This window comes from Ostrinia furnacalis, unplaced genomic scaffold, assembly GCF_004193835.3.
Source record: "Ostrinia furnacalis isolate ACB-3 unplaced genomic scaffold, ASM419383v2 OfSCF4153, whole genome shotgun sequence".
Taxonomy (NCBI): Eukaryota; Metazoa; Arthropoda; class Insecta; order Lepidoptera; family Crambidae; genus Ostrinia; species Ostrinia furnacalis.
This window is the reverse complement of record NW_021134392.1, coordinates 455,555-482,455: the sequence shown is the minus strand read 5'-3', so window position 1 is coordinate 482,455 and position 26,901 is coordinate 455,555. Positions and strand designations below refer to the sequence as shown.

General features: G+C 37.9%; 3 protein-coding genes and 1 long non-coding RNA gene across 4 annotated transcripts; 2 read left to right on the top strand and 2 right to left on the bottom strand.

Moving 5' to 3' along the window:
• The first annotated feature begins 6,082 nt into the window (after window positions 1-6,082).
• Syx5 (syntaxin 5) lies at window positions 6,083-8,029 on the top strand. The gene is made up of 3 exons (XM_028313101.1): window positions 6,083-6,845; window positions 6,999-7,207; window positions 7,429-8,029. The coding sequence occupies exons 1-3, from the start codon at window positions 6,428-6,430 to the stop codon at window positions 7,894-7,896; spliced, it is 1,095 nt and encodes a 364-aa protein (XP_028168902.1). The 5' UTR covers window positions 6,083-6,427; the 3' UTR covers window positions 7,897-8,029.
• Window positions 8,030-9,879: 1,850 nt separating this feature from the next.
• LOC114358927 (aminoacylase-1) lies at window positions 9,880-16,712 on the bottom strand. The gene is made up of 9 exons (XM_028313100.1): window positions 16,576-16,712; window positions 12,839-13,008; window positions 12,522-12,693; window positions 12,027-12,173; window positions 11,599-11,669; window positions 10,796-10,912; window positions 10,588-10,683; window positions 10,376-10,509; window positions 9,880-10,210 (listed from the first exon to the last, which is right to left on the bottom strand). The coding sequence occupies exons 1-9, from the start codon at window positions 16,661-16,663 to the stop codon at window positions 10,006-10,008; spliced, it is 1,200 nt and encodes a 399-aa protein (XP_028168901.1). The 5' UTR covers window positions 16,664-16,712; the 3' UTR covers window positions 9,880-10,005.
• Window positions 16,713-19,511: 2,799 nt separating this feature from the next.
• LOC114358932 (uncharacterized) lies at window positions 19,512-21,261 on the top strand. Its single transcript, XR_003656402.1, has 2 exons — window positions 19,512-19,900; window positions 19,999-21,261. It is a non-coding gene; the product is annotated as an uncharacterized LOC114358932 (long non-coding RNA).
• On the bottom strand, window positions 21,191-23,117 carry baf (barrier to autointegration factor). The gene is made up of 2 exons (XM_028313104.1): window positions 22,786-23,117; window positions 21,191-21,533 (listed from the first exon to the last, which is right to left on the bottom strand). The coding sequence occupies exons 1-2, from the start codon at window positions 22,909-22,911 to the stop codon at window positions 21,387-21,389; spliced, it is 273 nt and encodes a 90-aa protein (XP_028168905.1). The 5' UTR covers window positions 22,912-23,117; the 3' UTR covers window positions 21,191-21,386.
• Between the last annotated feature and the right edge of the window lie 3,784 nt (window positions 23,118-26,901).

Here is a 26,901-nt window from a genome sequence, read left to right as displayed (position 1 = left end):
TGCCTTTTTGGATTTAAAGCTAGTAATGTAGAGTCGATTTTTGCAATGCTTGCTGCTTACATAAAAAAAAACTAGCTGTTTGTTTGTTTTTATGTAAGCAGTAAGCACTGCAAAATCCGACTTTACTAGTAGCTTTTAAGTTGGTATAGTGCTTACGCCGGGGACAAGTTTTAGATGGAATTTACTTGGAGATGAATGAAATCTTGAAGAAAGTTCTACCATTGTTCTACACTGTCAAATCCAACTATCTCTAAAACTTATAAAACTCATTTTATTATTACAAGCTTTATATTGACTTCACCTTGTTAGTATGTGTGGGACAAATCTTGCAACTGAATTTAATACCAGTTCTCCTCAACCGATTGAGCTGAAAAGTATACCTATGTAAGTACGATGACAATGCAATGTTATGGTACCATTGAGCTGGTCTGATGATGGAGTCAGGAGGTGGCCATAGGAACTCCTAAACGAAACGGTGGAAACTTATCGAGTTTAGGTTCGTTGGATTCGTTTTCCCGAGCACTGCATACAATTATTATTTTCGTTTTAGTACAACTGCATTTCAGAATAAAGCTTGTTTTTAAAAAAGTTTTTTTATTATATTTTTTTTACAAATAGGCTTTTAAAAGGCTCTTTCACTTCTCTGTCTTGAAAATGTTGTCTAACGTACACTTTCTGTGACTTACACCACTCCCAACTCTCAAGCTAAGTTCAATACAACAGTAATAGGTTTAAAATTGTTTCCCCGTGCTGTGCGTGGTGCTGGAGCCTTTTAAGGGCCAAGAGTTGAGAAACTAGGAAACCAGATACTTGAAATAGTGTAAGCCCCCCAATGAAGTACTTTAAGCCCCTTTAAGTTTTGTGTAAGACTACACTACATTTGCATCTCTAGCCCTCAAGCCTTATTCACGTAACAAAATTATGTAATGGATTTATTTTTCAATGGGACGACGTAACAAAACTTTAATGACAACAAATCGCTGAATGCGATCCTATCGAGTAATCGTTCTATCAAAATTACCCTTGTGAATACGGATTTAGAACTGTTTTTCAATGGGAAGACGAACGTCAGCGAGATCTTGACTGTCAAAATACGTGAATTAAGCCACTGATCTTGATGAGATTGAATGGAGCATCCTTATCATCATCATTATCATCATCACAGTAGACAGTTTTGCTATAACTAATTACTGCTTACTTCTTCGGCTTCTTTCTCAGAAAAAGCATTAGTGTGAAGAGTATTTTTTCTACTTTGGTAAAAATAGTTAATATGGTTCAGTAAACCATTATATTGTAAGCTAATTACTAAACTAGTTCGGTAGCTCAAAAAGTCTGACACTGGGATATGATACAACCTAGTTGCTCGACGGAAGAAGTTCCTACCTTCTAATCTATCAAAACTTGTAATATCCTTGTAGATATTAAAATTAAATGCCAATATTCACCCTCCAAGTCACAAGAGAACTTCCTTTAATAAGCTTTAGTTTAATCTTCCACAAAGCTCTATTCCGCTCACGGAAGCGACGATCCAACCTTATACTTAAAGCTTTGAAGTATTATCATACTAAATACTCCGAGCGATGTCACGGTGTGCCATCCACTGTTGCATACAAAGTAAATTATTATAAAGCAAGGAAGACTGCGTGTCGGTTGCTTCTACGCCAGGGGAATCCCGATTAGGTGGTGTAGAGTAGGGAAATGCAGTATACTAGTTTCCTTTTTTTTAACCCCCTACGTAAAATGATGGGTGTTTTAAGTTTCATCTATCGAGTGGCTTGTAGTTGTAACAAGTGTAGATAAAACGTGACAGTTATAATTCCGAAAATTATACGGCAAATTTTAGATCTCTATTATGCAGTGGTTAATAGTTTTGAAATCTTGTGTTTAACCAAAATTGTGCAAACAAAATATATTTGAATCACACTAATATTATAAAGGCGAAACTTTGTGAGTGTGTATGCTTATTACTTCTTCACGTCTAAATGGCTGGAACGATTTTAATAACATTTGGTATGGAGTTAGCTGACTCCCTGGATATTAACACAGCTACGTTTTACCGCGAGTAACACCGCGGAGCACAGTCAGTTTGAAATATGTGTAGGTATGGTGATTTTCTGTCATGCTGTACAATATCAGACTTCATTTTCGTAGCAAAATCTTACATAATATGCCTCAGTGTTTAGCTTGATATATCTTCGCCATACTTTGAAAGAGACATGATGATTATATTGATTACTTTGTTAGTGACATAATTTAAATGGTAATTTAATCTTCATTGTTTAACAAGGCAAACGGAACTAGGAAGTAAAGCATTATAGTTGCAAATTGATACGAATAATAAATACATTGTCACATTATTACTGGGTATTTATAGTGGTGTTAAAACATTAATTGCAATTGCAGTATTAATTAAACTTTGCCCTTGTATGTAATGTGAATACATAATAAATTACGCACATACACGATAACAACATAGGTTATCATTTGTTTTTATAGCAATATCATTTTCTATCATAATGTCTGTTCTATTTCTAGCCGTTATTATACACAATCGAGAAGCTCTTGGCCTGCATTAACATACAAATTGATGGAAAGTGATGATCAGGCTGAAGGTGGAAGCGAGTATTACCCTGAATCCTTAACCACGGAGGAACTGTCTATCTTGCCTACGACTGCCGAAACACTAAAATGCTGTTAAAATTTTTGCTATGGCGACAGAATTTAAAAATAATCAGAATAGTTCATAATAATTGAAATCGCTGCAATACTATGTGTAGAGACGCTCAAAGACGACATATTCACAAGTCTGTAGAAAATGGAGATCCAGCTAAAGTCTGGAAATTCTTAAAGTCTATTGGAATTGGAAAAATACGTAACGATACTACTCCCAAAGACATTAACTTCGACCTTTTAAATAAACACTTCTCAACTTCTGGTGCTCTTGATGACACAGTTAAAAATAAAACCCTAAGTCAACTTTCAGTGCTTCCAACTCCAGACTATTCAGCTTTTACTTTTAGCTCAGTATCTGATTGTGATGTTAAGAAGAACGTATTGTCCATTGCTTCGAATGCCGTCGGAAATGATAACATAAGCCGGAACATGATCGTTCCATTGCTTGACATCCTTTCTCCCATTATTACCCACATCCTGAACCATTCTCTCTCCACAGGCATCTTTCCTACAATATGGAAAGATGCTCAAGTGACTCCTCTCCCTAAAAAGTCAAATCCTACATCTTACACCGACTACCGTCCTATATCCATACTTCCTTTTATCTCTAAAGTAATGGAACGAATCGTTCATCACCAGCTCAGTACTTTCTTGGTCGGAAACCAACTCCTTAACCCTTTCCAATCTGGTTTCAGACCTGGGCATAGTACGACTACTGCATTGGTTAAGATCTTGGACGACATTAGACGCGGAATGGACTCGAAGCAACTTACTGTGCTGGCGTTGCTAGATTTTAGCAATGCTTTTAATACAGTCGATTTTGACATACTAATCGGGATACTCCGTTCTCTTAACATATCTCCGACAGTTCTTGGCTGGTTTCATAGTTACCTGCACGGTCGCCGACAACGCATTCGCGCGGGGGACTGTCTCTCAGCGTGGTGTGACATCAGTGCCGGTGTGCCGCAAGGTGGTGTGCTGTCTCCTCTCTTATTCGCAGTCTTCATCAACACCATTTCTATCAACCTTAGATCCTCTTTTCACTTGTATGCAGACGATCTCCAGATTTATTCGCAGGGGGGCCTAGGAGACCTCTCGAGCGCTGTGGAGGTTGTGAACAGCGATCTTGGAACAATCCTGGACTGGAGCAGGGCTCATGGGCTTAAGGTCAACCCCACCAAAACGCAAGNTGACATCAATGCCGGTGTGCCGCAAGGTGGTGTGCTGTCTCCTCTCCTATTCGCAGTTTTCATTAACACCATTTCTATCAACCTTAGATCCTCTTTTCACTTGTACGCAGACGATCTCCAGATTTATTCGCAGGGGGGCCTTGGAGACCTTTCGAGTGCTGTAGAAGTCGTGAACAGTGATCTCGAAATAATCCTGGACTGGAGCAGGGCTCATGGGCTTAAGGTCAACCCCACCAAAACGCAGATTATCGTGTTGGGTGGTTCCAGGCAGATTTCTCAGATTAACTGGAGTGCCCTTCCACCCATCATGTTTGACGGTGTCCAGATACCTTTTAGCAAAGTCGTGAAGAACCTCGGTATTCACATCGACAGTGCTCTCACATGGACAACCCAGATTGGGGAGGTCAGCAGGAAGGTGTTTGCGGCTGCAGCGTCAATAAATAGGTTGCGAAACTTTTTACCCATACCCACCAAAATTGCTCTTGTTCAAGCTTTACTCTTCCCTATTCTCGACTACGCCGACTGTGTGGCGACGCCACTACAAACTAGTGACCAACAGATGGCGCAGTTACTACTTCACTATGGCACACACCGCCGCTCATACAAACCTGCATCGCGGTGACGGAGTTTTATATCCTGCCAAGTATATATAGGCAAACCAAGATGGTATAAATTGGACCTTGGTCCCCGAGCACAACACCCGCTCGGAAGGAAGCACTAACATTTAGCTTCCTTATAGTGGTTGAGCATCCTATCCCACATTGCATTGGTGACCCCGACGTGATTGGAACGTGACCTTCCATCACCACCATCTTCGGCATCAGCCTCCGCCATCCTCACCATCTCCGCCACTCCGTCATCAGCTCCAGTCTTCAACAAGCCAGCATCCAGCCTTCAGGGACCATCGCAGATCGCAACCGACCTTCCTGGTTCCTCGGCAGCAAGCAACCGTCACTTCACTGGTCACGGGTACAGCTCTGGCCCAGCTCCACGCCCGACCATCGAAGACGCCTCCGCTCACTATCCCGACTCACCGTGGATAGAGCACCGCAACCTGCTCGTCTCGACTCACCGCAGACTTGAGCACACTGGCACTTGTAAGCTCATCACGCACAGACTGCTGAGCTCGTCCTGACGTCATCCACCTCCGGTTCTTCCGGGGGGAGTGGTGTGGCGACGCCACTACAAACTAGTGACCAACAGATGGCGCAGTTACTACTTCACTATGGCACACACCGCCGCTCATACAAACCTGCATCGCGGTGACGGAGTTTTATATCCTGCCAAGTATATATAGGCAAACCAAGATGGTATAAATTGGACCTTGGTCCCCGAGCACAACACCCGCTCGGAAGGAAGCACTAACATTTAGCTTCCTTATAGTGGTTGAGCATCCTATCCCACATTGCATTGGTGACCCCGACGTGATTGGAACGTGACCTTCCATCACCACCATCTTCGGCATCAGCCTCCGCCATCCTCACCATCTCCGCCACTCCGTCATCAGCTCCAGTCTTCAACAAGCCAGCATCCAGCCTTCAGGGACCATCGCAGATCGCAACCGACCTTCCTGGTTCCTCGGCAGCAAGCAACCGTCACTTCACTGGTCACGGGTACAGCTCTGGCCCAGCTCCACGCCCGACCATCGAAGACGCCTCCGCTCACTATCCCGACTCACCGTGGATAGAGCACCGCAACCTGCTCGTCTCGACTCACCGCAGACTTGAGCACACTGGCACTTGTAAGCTCATCACGCACAGACTGCTGAGCTCGTCCTGACGTCATCCACCTCCGGTTCTTCCGGGGGGAGTGGTGTGGCGACGCCACTACAAACTAGTGACCAACAGATGGCGCAGTTACTACTTCACTATGGCACACACCGCCGCTCATACAAACCTGCATCGCGGTGACGGAGTTTTATATCCTGCCAAGTATATATAGGCAAACCAAGATGGTATAAATTGGACCTTGGTCCCCGAGCACAACACCCGCTCGGAAGGAAGCACTAACATTTAGCTTCCTTATTGTGGATGAACATCATATCCCACAGGTCATCTATACAACTTAATACACTGTTGTACAAGGTTTATGTCAAAAATATTTTTATTAGTAGTCTTCGATGTATAACAGTAGTTCAACAACTGTGTAACTTGTTATTAGTAGTTGTTTCGTCTTTGTTAGCGTGATACCGAATTGCACTTCAGCTGGAATGTAAATGAAGCATGACGATCGTGTGCCGTGTGCGTGCTTGGAGATTTATATTATCTTTGGCGAAATGTGATAATCTATGTTGTGAGGATTGGTGACGTGTCAGAAATGTCACAAAATCTCAATGTCTGTCTTTCAATCGAAATCTTGTACCATTTGACTAATTTTTAAAACAGAAACAATGCTTAATAAATGTGGCTTAAGTGCTAATAATTAAATCGAATTTTTGCTTGGTCCTTAATCTGAGCTAACTACCTCACGAAGTGTATGGTGTTGTGTTGTATCTGTTCAATGTTCAAGTATTTGATGAGGGAAGGTTTTAATAATTTCCTCTGTAAAGTTGTCCATAGAATGCAATGCTTCCTCGTCGTCGAAACATCGGAGGTGTGACTGATAGATCTGCTACGGATCTAGAGACTAATTTAGATACATACGATAAATTGGACAAAAAGGGATCTCAACAATCTAAATCGTACACACCTGTAACCAGCCATTACTATAACACGCAATCTGTGAATACCGCTGTTGAAGAAGATTACAAATTTGATTTCCTTCAGGAGTTTGTATTTGAATCAGTGATGGCAGCTCGAGATAGGACCAATGAATTTATTGCCACAGTTCGCAGTTTACAAGGTCGAACGTTATCCCGACCAGTTGTTAGAGATGAACGAAAAGCTGCAGTTCTCGAAACGTACTCTCAATTTATGAGTATGGCTAAAGTAATTAGCAAGAATATCACAAGTACATACACTAAACTGGAAAAACTTGCTATGTGTAAGTTGCATTATTTTTGTTTTGTATAATTGCTTACTTATTATACCTAATGAATCATCTGTACCTCATTGAACATTTACTTAATTGTCTAAGCAGTGTGAATGTTAACTTTTAATTAACACCTGTTTAAAACTATGTTTTATTTCTTTCCAGTGGCCAAAAAAAAATCATTATTTGATGATCGACCCACTGAAATTCAAGAGTTAACATACATCATCAAGGGAGACCTCAGTTCTCTAAATCAACAGATAGCTAGATTGGGAGAAATGCCCAGGGGGAGACGCAGTATGCACAGTCATTCTTCGAGTGTAGTTGTTGCATTACAGTCTCGTCTAGCATCAATGAGCAGTCAATTCAAGCAGGTACAAATAAAATTCTTCTTTGAACAGTATCTAGGTTTAAGTACCTTAAGCAGCAGTAGCCACTAACAGGAGATTGGACAGTGTTCATTTATTTAATTCAAGATGTTATTAAGCTTTGCATAGAGTGGGAAACATTTCTTACTTATTCTGGCATTAAAAAAAATCTGCCAATAAAATTGTAAATGCTATCAAATCTAAACAAATGCTTTCATTACTTTTAGGTTCTTGAGGTGAGGTCTGAAAACTTGAAGCATCAAAACAATAGACGTGAACAGTTCTCCAGAGTAGCACCAGTGGTGTCAGAAGTGCCAACATTGCTTCAGCAAGATGAAGTTAGTATTGATTTTGGAGATGCATCTACCAGCCTCCAGGCGCAAACACAACAACTAGCTCTAAGAGATGACACAGACTCATATGTTCAGCAACGAGCAGAGACTATGCATAATATTGAGAGCACCATAGTTGAGCTTGGTGGCATTTTTCAACAATTGGCACATATGGTAAAAGAACAAGATGAAGCTATTGGTAGAATTGATGCTAATATTCAAGAAGCAGAAATGAATGTAGAAGCTGGTCACAGAGAAATTCTAAAATATTTCCAGAGTGTAACAGGGAACAGAGCTCTTATGTTTAAAATTTTTGGTGTATTAATATTTTTTTTCATATTCTTTGTAGTAGTAATGGCATAAAATATAGCTCAAAGAGCTTTAGATCAATACAAATATATTATGTAGATATGTATTGTTATTTTTGGGCTGATACAATATAATGGTTACTTGAGTTTACTAGTATGACAACTACTAGTTCAACAATATGATAATGTTATGATGATATATAAAAATAATATATTAAGTATCTTGTTTTAAACTGTCATTTGCTTTTTTTTGTATGGGAGCCTCACTTTTCACCACTATCAATCAATCTCAGTGTATGTATGTACCTACTTAATTATTATCTTTCGTAAGAGACTTCGCCCGGGCCCTCGTTAATAGACTATTTGTCATTTTTTGTTTGCATTGTAATTGAAAAAAGTAGTTAAATAAGTTTTACAAAACAGTGACTACTCTTGCTTGTATGTGTCGCCATACAAAATCTATGGGAGTCTCGTTTTTACAGTTTTGAAAGTGGTGTCAACACGCCTATTTCATAGTGACGCGCGCGTTTCTCCCTTTCTCAGAACTTTATTAATTTTAACTGAAGCAGGCAACATTTACTACGGCTTTATCAAACAGCGCGCGTGAAGAGGGGTGCTAGGCAACTGAGTATTTTTTTATTACGTTTGACGTTATCTTTGACGTTAACGTAGTCTTAGAATTCTAAGAAAAAAATAATCTTAGAAGTAGAGATACCTACCACTTGTTATACAAGGTGTCTCAAAAGAAAGTTTACATTTGATTAGTTATGACAATCAGTAGCCTGGCTCTTGGGAATTTAGGTGCTATGGAGTATTTCTCGGGAACAGACCGCGCGTTGTCCTTACGAGAATTTTACTAAAATGGTTATTCTGCGACTGCAGCGCGTAGATTTCGCCACTTAAATGATGCTGCAAGCATTCTTCTTATTAGGAAATGGGCCAAAAAGTTTTAAGAGACCCGTACAACGCTGGAATAGTAAAAATCCGGGCAACTATCGTCATCAAAAACGGTAGAAAACGTGGAGTGTTAATCAGTCCGCTCGTGACGACCCGAACCCTTCAATTCGGAAGCGCACTAGTGCTTTAAATGTGCATAGATCATCATTACACCGCATTTTTCACAAAGACGTAAAACTACACTCCTACAAAAATCAATTGATGCAAGAGTTAAAGCCCCAAGAAGCCAATCAGAGGCTGGTCATGTGAAATTTTCTTTGGAAAATTGATCTCCAGGAGAGATGACATCAATTGGCCTCCACACAGTCCTAATTTAACCACTATGGGCTTTTTCCTATGGAATTAACTTAAATCTAAAGTTTAAGCCACTAAACAAACTTCCCTGGCGTATTTGAAAGAAAATATCCGTCTTGAAATGGCAGCCATTACTGAGTTTACCTGCCTGAGCCGTCATAAGTGATTTTACTGTTCGATTAAATGAGTGCTACGAACGCGAGGGTCTACATTTGGACAATATTATTTTTATGAAATAAATTCCCAAAATGTGTACTTTAATAGTTACTAAACATTTTTTCGATACACGGCTTACTTTTTTTTTAATCGATCCACTAAATATAAACTTTCTTTTGAGACACCTTGTATTAGTGTCTTGGACTCCCCTGCACCTGCTGCTGGCTGGGCCTGATTCGTAAGGGAATGAGAGGCACTATCGTGTACACACTGCGTCCCTTAAAGCTCCAATTTTTCCCTAGTTTTAGACTAGAGGACTACTAAATTATGTTTTCTCTTGTATCTTATCTATGTATTCGTAAAATCGTGTTTTGTTTCACCTACGCAGAATGCAGATAGGTAGGTACGTGTTTAAATTAATGCGAGACAGTTAGTTAATGCAAATAACTTTATTGAAATAACAACAGATTACATACTTACTCGTACCTACCACCGTAATGCCATAAATATTATTAGATAAAATAATTCATATAATGTAGTTATAATAACGTAACTAACATAATTTTAATAATTATGTATTTAACAATGATAATTTATCAATCAGTTAAAAAGCAGGTTTGGTTAGTATCAAAATAATCGAAATCTGAAAGAGTTCAGAAAAAAATATTATCTTTCTTTAACTCGACTGAGGAAGACTCGTGCCAGAGCTCGTGCTCATGGTGTCATCAAGATAACGATTAGATTACAATCATATCGTTTATACGTTGGCAACAGCAGTAATAAGTTTTACGTATATGTCGATGCCTTTAAGAAAGATATCAGCCTTAAGAAACTCGTCGTGGTCGTGTAGTAGCACCGGTGTGTTGTTCATGGGGGAGAAGCCGAGGGCCGGGATCCCAACGCGTCGGATGTAACGGCTGTCGGTGCCGCCTGGGAAAATTCTGCAATCTAATTTCAACTTCCTGGAAAATAATCATCAAAATAAGTAATTTATCTTTACATAAGTAATAATGTACTTTACTGTGAGAGACAGCTTTTATCTATAAAGAGATTTCTTCCAGTCGGTCATGTTTACAAAGCTATTGGAGAAATTCGACATTTTCGGTTCTCCGGCGAACGTAACTTACATTTCATCAGCAGCGCTTTTGAATGCCATCCAAAATGGATTTGTAGCATCCAGTTTCGTACATTCCACGTTAGGGTTTTTTTGTTCAAATTCAAAAGTTACACCATCGCCCGCTTCGCTACACCATCTTTTAATCTGAAATTTAGGAGGAGTCAAGAAAGTTGGTATAGATAGCTTTACAAACAGATTTACTCGCAAAAATTATGTACTCACCATGTTTTCAAATTGTGTGTGGTCAACTGTAACAGCCAGTCTTATATCAAAAACGACTGTCAATTTTTCAGGTATCACGTTGGACTGAACTCCGCCCTGTAGTAGATTTAAAAAGTTAGGTAAATTGAGTAGGTACCTACCTAAGTAAATGTGTATTTTAACATAAAAGTGACATAACAACTTACTGCTAGAAATTAAAGATACTTACGTATATTTGAGTCAGATTTACTGTTGTGACATCTCCAATAGTAAGTTTCGAGTCGCTTTCAAGTATTTTCTTTTGCTGCTCTCTCAAATCCATGAACTTATCGATTATGTACCTTAACTGAAATATAAATCATTAAGTTATGGGGCTTGTGTGTGGAATTTTGAAAAAAGACACCCCTCAGTAATTTTACTGTGAGTTTACTACATTTTTTTTTCTACACTACAATTTATTTACTACAAAAGAAATACCTAACAAACAGGTTTTTGGGTATTAAGTAATTAAAGCTGTTTGGTGATGGATAGTTAGTTAAAAGAACGCGAAGTTTTTAATGAATACATCTCCAAGTATTATGATTCCGTATGCAGGTTATAGAAAACTAGCTTTCCGCCCGCGGCTTCGCCCGCGTGGAATTTTGTCTGTCACAGAAAAACTTTATCGCGCGCGTCCCTGTTTCAAAAACCGGGATAAAAACTATCCTATGTTCTTTCCCGGGACTCAAACTATCTCTATGCCAAATTTCATCAAAATCGGTTGCAAGGTTTAAGCGGGAAAGCGTAACAGACAGACAGACAGAGTTACTTTCGCATTTATAATATTAGTTGGGATTTTGCTAATGTAGCTCTTGGTCTGCAACATTAGGTAGGCAAACTGCAATAGAAGTCGGTATTCGATTTGATTTCTTTTTTATGTGCACGTTTTTGTTGCTAATTATTACCTATTACGGTTGTTAAACCTAATGCATCCTAACAAACTAACAATTTATTAAGGCAGGTAGGTACAAATAATAATTTAAAAGTGATTACCTTTTCACCAGCAGTGTTATGTATGAGTAAAGATCCGTGACCGGGTTGTCCAGTGCAGTGAACATGAGTTTCTGAAATAATTTAGGTAGGTATATCATTGGTGAAGTAGGCTGAAGTAACAATAGAAAAATTCAGTAGACTGGGAGTAGGCTCGAGCCTGCGTAGATGATACAGCTAGTGATTTTTTTATTACTTATCCGAAAAATAGAATAGGTAATTCTGAGTCGTACCTCCAGCACGAAAAACTTTCGTTTTCAGATCGTATGCGTGTGTTTGACTAATTCGATACCCAACCTTCGAATTCAACCTTGACTGTCAAAATTAGATTCGTTTTCATAGGTACCTACTCAATCTTTTAATGGCCTTTCGAAGTCGTTTTCGTGCTAGAGGTACTTATTGAAAAAATAACAATAAGGTGTATAACTCACGCCAAATGCTCCTTTCTCCATTAAAAATAATAAAATCTTCAGTTGGATTAGCCATTCCTTCGTCCAGAGCAAATCCCACGTTTAATTTCTTAAAATCTTCAGTCAGAACAAATTTTTCCATGCCATCATGTCCCCCGATTTCCTCATCTATTTTAAATCAATAAATACTTACACAATTATTTAGGATCAAATCAGAATTATTCTATGAGGACACTTATGTTAATTAATGAACGATCAAATTAATAGATCCTAGGTACTATCCGGAAATTATAAGCTTCACCTTAGGTAAGTAGTATCACACGAACGGCTTGTCGTCACGACTTTTCTTGCCTTTTGGACTCAATTGTCCTGAATTCGTGATTGGTAAAGGTGTCAGATGGAATGATCCCACATCTTATGATGTAGGGAATTACGTACTACTGGTACTACCAGGTAAGTTAGATACCTACTGTGATTCTCATAAGATAAAAGTAGGGAGGAACGGTATTCACCCACCTGGCACAAAGGAGATGTGTAATGTTCTCTTTAGGTTTACTCCTGATTCTTTTAGCCTCCTAATAGCTTCCAGATACTGAATACCAACACACTTCATGTCTTGAGACCCTCGGGCAAAAATTTTGCCCTCTTTGTCGATATGCCCGCTAAAGGGTGGATACGTCCAGCTATTCTGAAACATTTAAAAACTTTGATAACTTCAACTAAGAAGTTACGACTCAGTGAAGCGACTCGCTTCCGAATTCCGAACGAATCCTCTCATTTTCTTGTGAATAGAAGCAGCATTAGTCACCCAAAATATCATGCCACAATATTACCTCAAAGACGGGTACGACGTCCATATGCGAGTTCAGCAGGACTGAAGGAAGTGATATATCCTGCCCAAGCCACGTCAAAACCACGATAGGCTTTGTTTTTACCACTTCATAGATTTTTATTGATAGACCAATTTCTGTGGCCTGTTTTCGAAGGAACTCGACACACCTGCCTAAAAAGAGATAGGTATTGGAAACATGGTTATCGGTTAATAATAGGTAAATAAGCCACCACAATTATTATAACATGCAGTGTTCCATTTAGATTTTTTAGAGTAATCGAATATAATGTAGGTATGGCAGAGGAGGGGGCAATGGCCATGGCCCTAAGTACTTAAATCTCACTACTATAAGTAGATACGTCGTGTATAATAGTTACATTACTAAAATTACCTAGATTGACACTTATCCAATTCATAATATCATTCACTCGCCCGACTAGCACCGAGGCGAGGGTCCTATCATGATCTAATTTGCTACATCCTACGCGCGGACTAAACCTAGGTTTCCTACCTACTATAGTATGTAGGTACCTACCTATCTAGAAAATCTAGATGCGTGATTAAGTAGGTCTAATAATGATTAAAATTAATGAAGGAGGTATTTTAAATAATCTATGATAATGTTTACTGTCTTGTTTACCATTTAATTTTGGTTACTAACTTAATTACTGTGTACAAACTTGTAATTAGGAAGTTTCCTAGTAAACGAGGTAGTAATACTAGTAGTACCTACCTACCTATCACAGAACAATATTATGTAGGTACCTACCTAACGCTGTCAGAGGTTACGGGTTCGATTCCCGTACAATCACAGAACATAGCTGTATGTTTTGTGCGTACATAACTACCTAGGTACAATACAAACATAAATAATTTACCGGAACTAATTAAGTATTTGAGAGAAAGATTTTTACAACAGTACCTAATGAATAATACAAAAATGAAATACAGTGTGTCAGATCACAGTGTCCGACCCGTTAGGGTGTAGTAAATGATCAATTTTATCGACAAATCCACTGGAATAAAACATTTCACAAGACAACTAGCCTAGTAGGTGTTGTGATTAATTGAACATATGACTCTATCAAACGCGAATTCATCCCGAATAAGTAATAGGTGGCCCTACTATTACGCCTAGGCTAGTTGACTTTAAAGCTAAGGTATTAACATCGGTTTTTAGGTGGGTGCGCCAAAATTCACCTAAATTTTCAACTCCGAAAATTGGAAGTCCGAAAATGTTCTTCCTAAAATTTTTCATCCTAACAATCACAATTCCTAACTACTCTGTCTCTAATGTTCATAATTCCGAATCATTCAACTTCATAATGTCATTAGCAATAAACATCTATTATACTTTTATTTAATTTTGTTCTCCTAGATTTTCTAAACATAACCATATTTTACACTATTATTCAAAGCCATATCTTTTTTGTTTAGATTTCTTTCTTTGACGATATATTAAAGTTCAAGTTTGCTGGCATTAGCACGTATACTTGCTTGAGTCCCGCTCCAGTCATTCAGTCAAGTTCCAGAAACGAATCGGTCCTATTCATAATTATTGGTTTAGGTTAGGTTAGAACTGTGACCACAACGCACCAGCCGAGCGAGCGAAGCCAGAGTCCCGCTCCAGTCATTCAGTCAAGTTCCAGAAACGAATCGGTCTATTCATTATTATTGGTTTAGGTTAGGTTAGAACTGTGGCCTTACGTTTCATTCGCGAAGAACGTACTTCTGTACGTAGTATTTATTATTATTCTATGGTATGAGTGAAAATATTATGGTAATGTTTAGGGATAAAAGTGTTATGATAAAAAACAGTAGGAGTTTAAATATATTTAAATGATATTATTAATTAAAATTTTCGGAAACATGAGTGTTATGAACATCGCCGGTAGCACTACAAATAGTATGAATGAAAACTTTAGGATGAAAAATTTTAGGAAGAGGGATCATTCGGATTTGAAATCGTTAGGAAGAAGTAAGAACGATTTCGGGTAAATAACTTTAGGTGAGCCAATATAAAGTGAAAAAAAATTGGCCAAGTGCGTGTCGTGCCACACGCAGTGTAGGGTTCCTTAGTTGTCCGTTGTTACCACAATATATTTCAGACAGGCGCGGATCCAGCCCTCAAAAAAGGTTGTGGGCACAGCCACCAAAAATGAGCAAAGTGAGAGTTGGATCACTACATGCCCGGACATACATTCATGCCTATCGATCTTATCAATAGATCATATTTAAAACAAGCAGATTAGGGTTGTGGGCATGCCCACAGTGCCCACAACGGTGGATCCGCGCCTGATTTCAGAAGCAAGCAATTACTTCATCTAAAGTCACTTTTCATATTTTCTCCTAAGGATTTTAATTACTGGTTAAGAAATTTTATAATAGGTACATGGGTCAAATGACTATTACTCTAAACTAAGTAACTGATGTATCTTAACCGTATAGTACTTATAGTCAATCAATAACTATATTTATATAAAACGTTATTAAAGATTTTTAATATTGATATGCGTCACTATAAGATGCTGTTAATTATTACGTAACAACTTAATGCTTCGAGTAGGTACGGACATTCCAGACACAATTGATTTTCAATTGTTATGGACCACGATCGTGGTCTTAGGGACTGGACGTATTAAGACAGAAAGTCGCTTAAGTAGAGACTGAATAAATTAATAACCGACTTGGTATTACATGGATCTGTTTACCGTTTTGTCGACGTGATTAATACATACCTCCACAAAATTACAGCTCTTCTCTGGTGCTAATAGTTTCCAAGCAAAACCTCGGACAGACAGACATATCGAAACTATAAGGGTTCCTTGTCAGGATTATGGAACCCTAAAAAGGTGTGTTCACCATCTAGTTTTTTTGTACCTAGCATTCAAAAATTTATCATTTTTTTATGTTTCATGTGTTTTTTAAAGATTTTAATGGGAGTTTTTGATAAACTGTTCCACTGTTCGGTGACAGCTAGGTCAGTCGGGGTGCAAAACGCTAGTTGGGAGGGTGCAGGAGACTTCTTACAAGAAGGGGGCTGGAAGATTTTGTGTGGAGCTGGTTGGAGACGGGAGGTGATGGAATGACTTCCAATGAGAGAAAAGAAAGTTAGAACGACGTTAGGCTCATTTTTCATTTGTTAAATTTACTGCTAAGTAACTGCCGAACTTATTAATAAACATGCATTTTGTTTTTTACTAAAATTACTAATACAAAAGCTTAGTTTAATGCATCACATTCGTTAAAGTTGTCGAACAAACTTTGAAAATTGCCGCCCACACGATCCATGCTAAGATGACGGTTCAGTTGATGAGAGTTGATAAACACCGTAGCACTGTGTGAGTGATCGCTTTTACATAAATATGGCAACTTGTAGAGAAAACTAAAGTTATAATAAGTTTCTTTATCTCTCCATTAAAGGTAGCTAGTACACAGTGCTATCTAACAGTTACGAACTAATAATTCTCAGTTTTATAACGTTAAATTAATAAACTGACATGAATTCATATGTAAGTAGGTACTTAGATTTATTTATTTTTCTCAACCTGTAGTAATCCTTATCTGTGTATGTATAGTAATCTATGTTCTCAACATAGGTAGGTACATTATTGTAGCAAGATTGTAGCTGTTTTCCTCGATCAAAACAAAAGACGTGAGTTGTGTTGTGAAACACAATGCTATTGACGAACTACTTAGTTAATAAAGTTATCACACACATTAGATGTAAGTACTTACCATAATCAATATTTGGCTGCACGCTTGGAATCCTTAAGTATTCAATAAAATTTCCTACGGCTGGGTTATTTTGGTAGTTGGTGGCCATCGCAACTTCACGCTTCGAGCTCTATCGTGAGAATGATAATAAAACGTTGCTTCGGGAGCCGCGTAGCCGTCGCGTGCGCATATTATCATTGGGTACATTGTAAGTCTATTGTGTCTATACTAATGTTGAAGATAAAGAGTTTGTTTGTTTACTTGAACATGATTAGCATGTTGAACTACTGGTCCGATTTGAAAAATTATTTTTGTGTTGGATAGTCCATTTATCGAGGAAGCTTTAGGCGCTATAACAACAGCTAATAGGAACGGACGGAGCAGTAAAGAAAAATCCCACCAAAAACATTCTGTAAAAAACTAGCCAAGTCTCGATGGAGCTGCTTGTTTATCTCTAAAAAGTAATGAAATCTAGACAAAGTCGTGCCAAGTCTATGGTTCCTTACTGCAATTTCTTTATTATTATAGTTAGTGTTGTGTGACTTGGCCTTGACAACAAAGCAAAAGTTGTTTTAATAACTTAACCTTAGCCATCCTCACCATATAATAAACGAAATCAACTAAATTCAAATATTTACACAACATTCAACTTAATCGACGTGGCGATCTAGAAAGGAAAAAAAATCTGGACACCACGGTGCAGAAAAATGACGCTCAAAGTGCTAGCGCCATCTAGCGGTGAGCGGTATAGGCGAACACCACGGTGCCGGTGTGGCGCTAGTAGTATGAATGTGGTGTTACTCCAGATCTTCGATTTTCCTAGTTTCTATAGTTTTCTCTTTATGTAGTCATTAAACCCTAACTCTGTACCAAATTTCGGCTCTCTGAGTTGAGTTTATGGGAAGTACTAGTTCTATTTTGATGATCGTCAGTAAGTGAGTGAGTGTCATAAATGCGAAACTTTGCTTTCGCTTAACTTTGAAACTAAATGACCTACAGACTTGAAATTTTGGATTTTAAGTATGTGATTATAGCTTACTAGATAACGAAAATTTCAGCGTTCTGGTCTTATCCAGAGGTTCTCAAATAGATAGAGCCCTGAAAATGCGGCGAAATGGTTCCAGTAAAGGATGGTACGGCAGTGTTTGCTTCGCGCTTGACTTGGGCGGGGGCACTGCCGTGCCCCCAAATGTTGCAAAAATTAAACAAACTATTATCGCGCCTACGAAATCGCGGGCACAGCTTGTATCTTAAAATCTATACTAATATTATAAATGCGAAAGTAACTCTGTTTGCCGTGTCTTTCACGCCTTAACCACTGAACCGATTTTGATGAAATTTGGTATAGAGATAGTTTGAGTCCCGGGAAAGGACATAGGATAGTTTTTATCTCGGTTTTTGATAAAGTTTTTCTGTGATAGACAAAATTCCACGCGGGCGAAGCCGCGGGCAGAAAGCTAGTAGGTATACTATGTATGTCATATTATACTATTTACAACGACTGGTGGTGTGGGTGTGTATGTATACAGGTGTGTACCTCTATATTATAAGCAAGTTATAGGTAGGTAGGTACAGACGCCGGCACGTCAACGTAACCACTGTGGGTTCTTGTGCAGTTGTTAGGTGCGTTTGCAACAAACTGTGCTGTCGTGTGTAACATCTAATTCAGAGTAGGTTCGTGTAAAAGATGCAAATACGTATAAAGCAAATCGAATATTAGGTATTAATCACTGTTGAACTCATAGAAACACACCCCATAAAATATCTATTATTATAATAGTTAGTAGGTACCTACCCATTTAAGCAATCGCTGAAAACCTTTTTTACGGTTAAGATTTACGATATTCGGGCGGGTGGGCTTCGGCTGAAGGTTGTGGGTTCGATTTCAGGTTGCAGGTATTGTTATTCTGATGCAAAAACGTAACGAAAGCAGTTTCATCGAATGGCATAACATCGAATAGGTACTCATAACACATAAATAGAAATTCTATGTTCCGTGGCTCATATCGTCTTCTTCTATTTTATTCTTTGCGTCTTCTGTCTTTCATGCTTTTCTTCTTTGTGTCTTCTGCTCACCTACTTCTTATACAGTGTGAGTCACGATAAAGTGCACATATGAATTAAGGTGAAACTAGACCTATTTTTATCGACAACAGAGGTCAAAAATTTTTTGAGATTTAAAAAAAATATATAGATTTTTTTTTCTTTCAATTACTTATTGTAAAGAAAACGTAATAACTTTTAAACTAAGAGGTATATCCTGATAAAAAACAGTAATAATGCTAAATAACAGACAATACTAAAAAATACATAAAATACTCAGAAAATGGCAACAAATAATAAAAAATGATACTTTTTGAAAAAAATCTGTTTTTAAATTCGTGTTTTTTTTGGTAATTTCATACATTTCTTTAAAAAATGCCCCTATAACAGGTGGTTTTCGAAGTTAAAAAATTTTTACGTTTTCTTTACAATAATTGAAAGAAAAAAAAATTATAAAAAAAAAAAAATTGACCTCTTTTTTGTCGATAAAAATAGGTCTAGTTTCACTTTAATTCATATGTACACTTTAACGTGATTCACACTGTATTATACATCCTACATACAATGAAGAAAAAAAAAGAAGATAGTAATAATGAGAAGAAGAATAGAATAAGAAGAGACAAAGAAAAGCAGTACAGGAGACAAAAAAAAGATGATCATGATATGAAGAAGAATAGATAAAAAGATGAAACGAAGAAGAAGTTATAAAGAAGAAAAGCAGAAGAAGAACAGGAGACAAAAAGAAGAAAATGAGAAGAAGCACAAGACGATGTCACGTTTAATAATCTTACTATATAAAAATAAGTCGGGTTTTCCTCCCTGGCGCTATAACTCTAGAACGCACGAACCGATTTCCACGGTTTTGCATTCGTTGGAAAGGTCTCGGGCTCCGTGAGGTTTATAGCAAAGAAAATTCGGGAAAAGGGGGTAAAACAGGATCCACGCGTACGAAGTCGCGGGCGGCCGCTAGTTTAATATAAACCTTTATTACGGCATTCGATGTTTTCGTACATACTAAGTTATGAAATAACTAATATGAACTGCCAACCTGTCACTACTTAAACAATGTTAACCCTTGGCATGCCTGGTAGGGTCTGTCAGACCCATACCAACGCGCGAACCGTTGTAGTTCGTTTAAATTTGAATTTTGCGCCTCACCGTTTTTAGTAGCTGGCCGTTACTAACAGCGGAATGCAGTCCGCCCGCTTCCCCAGTCCGCGGCGAGCTACGAGCGTAAAAGGAAGTGCATAAAGTGCGCGCGGGTCCCGCAGACCCCACCAGGCATACGGCGTGACTTTATTTTGTAAGTATTTATTTTTCTTTAGTCTTATGAATATTGGCATTTGTCCGTTAAATAATATTAGTTTGTACATAACATTATCATATTTTAATTTTTTTCAGTTTAATCATGAATAAACACCTAACAGACGAGGATATATAACTAGTTTATTATTCCAAGAGTTGAATAAGGAAGACTTAGTTGCATTTGATTCAAGTGGAGAAGAGTTTGACGTTGCTCTAGAGCAGTCTTTCCCAAAGTGGGCGATAACGCGCCCTTGTGGGCGCTGCAGGCTTAAAGGGGGGCGGTAAGAGACCCAGAAAAGAAATCGGGACGTTGTGTAGAGGCTTAGGAGGCGTCATCTACTAGGAGGACTCTTAGACACCGACTGAGCTCGACTCTCGACTACAAAAATGGGGGGCGCTAAAAATTATTTAATCTCAAAGTGGGCAGTAGACTAAATAAGTTTGGGAACCGCTGCTCTAGAGGATGAAGAAGCTGTTTCTGAGGAGGAAGAAAATGATGCAGGCTCCACCTCTTCGGATTCTGAAATGGATGTGCCTCTGTCCATCCTTGCGACTACACACCACATTTGCAATCAAGAAAATCGAGTATTCGCCTTTCCACTGATCTTTGTTTTACAAAGATAGAGAATACCGTTAAAAAAATCAACTCCTGGAATAAAGCGCAGATGCCACGTCTGTACCGCGAAAAAAAATCGGAAAACCCAGTACATTTGTGAGACATGTAGTAGTCACATTTGTCTTGACCACTCGATTTTTCAATGCGCAAAGTGTTACCAAACCAAAGCTTTACAAAGTGATGAAGACTAATTATTTTGTTATTTAGATTAAGTATATGATAGAGCCTTACACTGGATTAAAGTCTGATTAAGATCTCATTACTTTTAATACTAATTATATGTTAACAAAGTTATAGTCTCGAAATGTTGCTTAAAAATGAGTATGTGTGTGTAGTATGAGTATTAATTTATATAGTGATTTTTTTTACTATCTCTTTTTTGCCCTTTAAGCATGCGTTTTGAATCATTAAATCACCTTACATAATAAAATTTATAGAAAAAAAAGCTATTTTGAAATCGGGGTCTGACAGACCCACCAGGCATAGCGTGTAACTTATGCCCACCAGGCATGCCAAGGGTTAAGAAAATTTCATAGGGTAGAGAAAAAATTGTTTAGTGTTTAACATCTTAGAGAAACAATTTCTTCACATACATATTTGAGGACATAACAAGTAAAAATAAGAAGAAAATGTATCAGGGATTCCTATTTATTACTTATTTATTGTATTAACTATGGATAATTACATTGGTTTTTAAATGACATAAAAAAAGAATGCCATACAATGTGCTAATTACAATATTTTGGTCGAAAATTGACAATGTTTTACTTATTTATTACACACATATACCTATGTACATTTCGTAAAAAAATATTATTTATTACTTTATCAAAATGTAAAACTTAAAAATAAACCCATAGTAAATTATTTACAGAAATTCATCACACCAGTCCTTCAAACATTGATAGCAATCTGCTGATTGTTTTGAGTTGGCACTACAAGTCTCTTTCATCCATTCTTGAAAAAGTTCCTTGTCTTTCTTCAAAACGAGGAACTGCCCCAGTACAACATATGCCTGTAACAATGAACAAACAAGATAACATAAAGAAGATAAATGGAAAGTATTTCACATACAATGTTTATTAGTTAAATTATATTTTACTATGTTATATTTTAATGAATACTGTTTCCCAGAGTATCATTTGATGTAACAAGGCATTCATTTGGATATAGTTATTTTATGGTTTATTCATATTTTAAATCCGTCTGCTCGTTTGCCTACTGTCACATAAAAAAAATCAAATATGAATCAATATGTACAATTAATGAATGTCATGATCATCTTGATTGAGTCTAACAGGGTGACTGTAATTCGATGCATTCCTTGAAATGGGTTACTCATTCATGGTACCTAACTCATTTCTAATAGATTTTTTAGCTATGTTAGAGTCAAAACTCATAATCGGTCAAAACTACTTTTGACTGATTCTTTCAGTCAAAAGTGGTTTTGACAAATCGCTTTAGTCTAAACCACTAGAGTACTGACCAAACAAATTGGTAATCTATTTATCTTTTACCTGACGAATACCTAGATAATTATCTTAAAAGTACTAGCTAAGATAGGTGTGATCATTTTGTATGCACATATCACAGTAATGTTACACTTTAAAATGGTTTTATAACACATTTTTATGATTTCCAAGTAATTTACACTAATCATAACATTTTGTATGAATTTTGACTGATTGGTAAAATTTTAAATCAGGCTAAACAATATTTCAGCTGATTTTGTGCACTCAAAAGTGATTTTGACTAAAGCATATTGACCAAGGGCATCAGACAAAACCACTGACTGCAAAAATCAGTCAAAGGTGGTTTTGATCGATTATGAGTTTTGACTGTAAGCCTAGGCGCAGACCATCGATTTTTCGTCGGCCGATAGTTTAGTCGGGCAGTTGATCAGTATGGGCATGTATGGAAATGGGCACATTACACCGATTTGATTTGGCCGATTCTTCATACAAATTAAAATCGGGCCCACTATCGGCCAACTAAAAATCGGTGGTCTGCGCCTAGTCTAACAGCTACACAACTTGTGGTCGGAAATCATTGGTAATATTGAAATATAAATTTAAAAACATGTTGATGGTTTTATTCAGTCAAGACATTGGAGGCCATGACGTCAGTTACTACAGATAGACGAAGAAATTTTTCTAATGAGCGATTTTCGAAAGAAAACAGAAAATTTACAACACAATGACGTCATTTAACCTTGCAATTTACCGGTAGTCTTTCTAAAAAAAATTAAGTAGGAATAGTAATAATACCTTATCAAATCCAGCAGTTTCCAGTCTTTTGCCTAACACTTCTCCGACACCAGCCAAATCAGTGACTGGTTTTTCTCCCATAGGCTCCGCAACAAAATTGCGATGCTTTTGTGATGTGCTTGACATTTTCCCGGTTGTGGTGCTTTGGAAGCTCCAATAATATCGTGTACACGAATGTTTTATTGAGAAACTTACTTAATGTAAGCACTTTTACAGAAGGAATTCACAAAAAAATACGCAAAGTACAAAAATTATGACAACAACAAGCATACAATACAATTTCAATCATCGAATCGAACGAAAAGACGCACGCAACTTGACACTTGACGCAAGTTTGAGCCACAGATTAAAAATTAAAAATGACAAGAATAAAACCACAGAAGAATAAAATAGTAATAATAATAATGCAAAATTTCCAACGAACCTGGTGCATTCGAAATCGCACCTTACTACTACGCTCACAAGAGTGCAATTTTTTTGTTTTACCTTTTTTCGCAGAACTTTTTTAATCATAATTTTACTATGCATAACAACGGATGGCATAATCTTCTTTATAACTTGCTGTATAGATGACCCACGCTGAACTGTCCCACCAAACTCAATGACAGGGGGGCGCTACCATCGTTCAACTTTAAGGTTTCCAACATGGCAAAAATCGGAACCAGCGATTCGGTATTGACGGTGGCGCCCCGCTGTCAATGTCATCGATAGGACAGTTCAGTATTTTGGAACTATATTCAGAAAATCATTAGGCATAATACACTTATTTGGCATACCTTCAAAACTAATAATTTTGTAAGGCAGAATCATCTTTAGGCTTAAAGATGATTTACCTACTTATTTTAAAAATGATGATGACTTACTTTAAAAATCCCGAATAATTAAAAAGCAGAACCATCATCGCAGAAAGTTCTTACGCCCGTATTCACAAACTTACAGTGCGCGTGGACGCACAGGGTGACACACGAACCAATCACAGAGCTCTATTCAAAGCCGTGCCTTTGATTTGCTGCTTCACTCAAGCAAGCATCGTTTGTGAATACGGGCGTTAGTCAGAATCGTCTTTTGGCATACTATTAAAGGTTAAATTTTTATTCCTCTATCGCATTATTAAAGGGTTGTAGGGATGAGGTGGAGGGAGAGAGGGGGGTAGGGAAACTCCCCCTGTGAACGGGGGAGATCGGAAACTTAGTTTCTGAAAAAACTGAAAATGAAATTTTTAGGTTAAGTTGCGTTTTATGGGTAGTTTTTATTGGAAATCAACTATTTACGTACGCGATTCTAGACTTAGCGCTCGGCGGCCGCTGCCGCGACACGTTCGCTTCGCTCGCTCACTCGCCTTCACGCTGTGTAAGGTCGCAAGTCCAACACCTAACCTATAGCTTTGTTGTCCAACAAGTTTTTTAAAAAATTATCTTCGTTAGTACATTTGAAAACTAGTGGGTCTAGACAAAGTGCAAATTATAATCGCAAACCAGTCGAAAAGTGGTCGAAAAGCCCTTTTTTTGTATGGAGTTTTGACGGATTCGATTTTCGATTCGATCAAAAAGTGCGTTTTGTCTAGGGGGGCAGATCATGTCGATCTTACACTGACAAAAGGACGTCTTAGGCTGGACTCTATTCACTAAAAAAACCCGCAAATCCAAAAGTTCGGTAGGCACTCTAAATGTTAGCCGTATCTCACTATTGGAATACCATTAAATAATGGTGTCAAATAATCGTGATGCTAAAGAAACATTATGCTAATCGAAATAATCGAAGGCCGAAGGCTGTTCGTTAACCGGGTACGATGATGATGGTCTCCTTTTAATAGAGGCTGACACTAGATCAAAACTTGAAAATCTAGCGGATACATGCTTGACTTTATTATCTCAATGGGGAGACCGGAATCGTTTGCACTTTGCCCCTCATAAAACTTATCAGCTTCTATTAAAAGGTAATCTTAAAGTTTTGCCTCGCATTAAATTCAATGAAATAACTGTTAAAAAACGGGAATCTGTTTACTATCTCGGACTAATTTTAGAGAAAAACTTTAGTTTTGTCGAGCACATTAAACAGATCTGTGAAAAAGCTAAAAAGAACTTATAAGCCTTAAGTCACATTTCAACCTCGACGAGGGGTCTAACGTTTAAAATCCTCCGAGTAATATATTCGGCCACTTATTTAAGCTCCATTTGCTATGGTGCACCAGTTTGGGCTGACAGAGTTACTATAGGAACCGCTCGACGGAAACTACTCCAAAGTCAACGCCTTGCATTGATTTTTCTTTGCAAAGCTTACAGAACTGTGAGCACGGAGGCTCTGCCAGTCCTGGCTGGTGTACTGCCGGTCGACTTAGAGGTACAAAAGCGTGCGACTATGTACTTCGCATCAAGGGAAAATATAACCTCCGATTTCTTAAATAGCCGCGATCGTTCTAAAATAAGTCGGTTATTTGATTCCCGAGAAGTCGTTGAAGAAGAATTACTTAATGAATGGCAAAAAAGATGGGATACGTCAGTCAAAGGACGTCACTTATATAAATTCTTCCCGAATGTACGCGAACGTCTAACTAGGCGATGGTTAGAAATCGACCATTGCTCGTCGCAGTTCCTCACGTCACGGGACAACTTTAAACATAAACTTCACGAATTCAAACTAGTTCCGTCTCCTTTTTGCGAGTGTTCCACTGATGATGTCAGTCATGAGCAGTCTGCCCATCATATCTTGTGGGAGTGTGATCTTTGGAAACATGAACGTGATATAATGCTTAATTCAATACAACATACATCTGTTTCCGCAATTTATTACACCGATCTTGTCGCGACAAGGAAAAATTTCCGTGCTTTTAAGCGATTTTGTGAAAAATATTATTGGCAGGTAGTTGCTAATTGCTCATAAGATAGGCCCCCTTAATTTAATTTATTGTCCGTGGTGCATAATCTTTTTCTTAAAGGTTTTAAACCTTTGTTTGTCACCTGTCATCCGCTTTGCAATGGAGGGAAGTCGAACCTTAATTTCGAACTCCTCCTATGTTCTTCTGATTAATTTCGTTGCGGGTCCAATGACAGTTTAACTTTCCCCCGGGACAAACTTGACCTTCATTGGTTGGGTTTTTGTGGCGGTCAAGCTGTAGATCCTGGCTACACAGGAGTTGCAGTGGTGGGAACGAGAGGTGGGAATAGTCCCGTAATCGAAATTATGCCCAATAAAATTCTGCTATCTTAAAAGTATGCTATTGAAAATTCGGGTATATATACATTCTGCCAAACGATGATATGTATTTAACAATGTTTATGCCTTATAAATATTCGGTTAAAGAAGATTATGCCAAGTCAGTTATGCCAAATGTATTTCTGCGTAACAAGATTCTGCCAGATAGAGGGGAGCCAATTTTTTTGTGTTCAGATCTGATCTACCTCACCCCGCTCAAGCGTCAGGGTTGTTTAAGTAAAATAAATAAAAACTTAATTTTAATAAGCATTGATTGTAATTTACGATTGGTAAACGTTAATCTAGTGCTGTTTGTATTTGTACTTACTATTGAACTTCAGTATTGCGATAATTTGAAATTGGATAAACAGTTTTAAAAGAGGTAGTGTCGGAAAATAGACACGGTGAAGTAAGTAATTAGCTAAAATAATTTTTTTGCTACAGCTTGTTGTCATAAGTATTTTAAATTAATTTAAAAAATGTAGTTTTTTAAAATATAGACTTACTACAGTTAATTATTATTCCTAAATATTACGATTTTTCATTATTAAAGACGAATAACAGTGCTGTTGGAACAATAAAACTTGATTGCGACGATGATCGACCGAGCGTGGCACTCGTGTGTACCTGTACACAGGCGCGTGGCAGGGCAGCCCCGACTGATTTGCAACCACAATTTTCACGTTAGTTGTTTACTCACTCACTGATAATTTCTTAACAACTATTTTTCTAGACATTTTATACCATTATAAGCATAGAGGAATTAATTCCTCTATTATTACAAGTTACAACAACTGTCTAGGCTTGCTGTCCTTGTTACAGTGCGTAGACCTATTCAATATGATATCTTTGTCTTTCTGTCAACTGTGTCTTGCTTGACATTTGACAACTGACAGTCGTGGATAGCGTTGCCGAACTATCGAT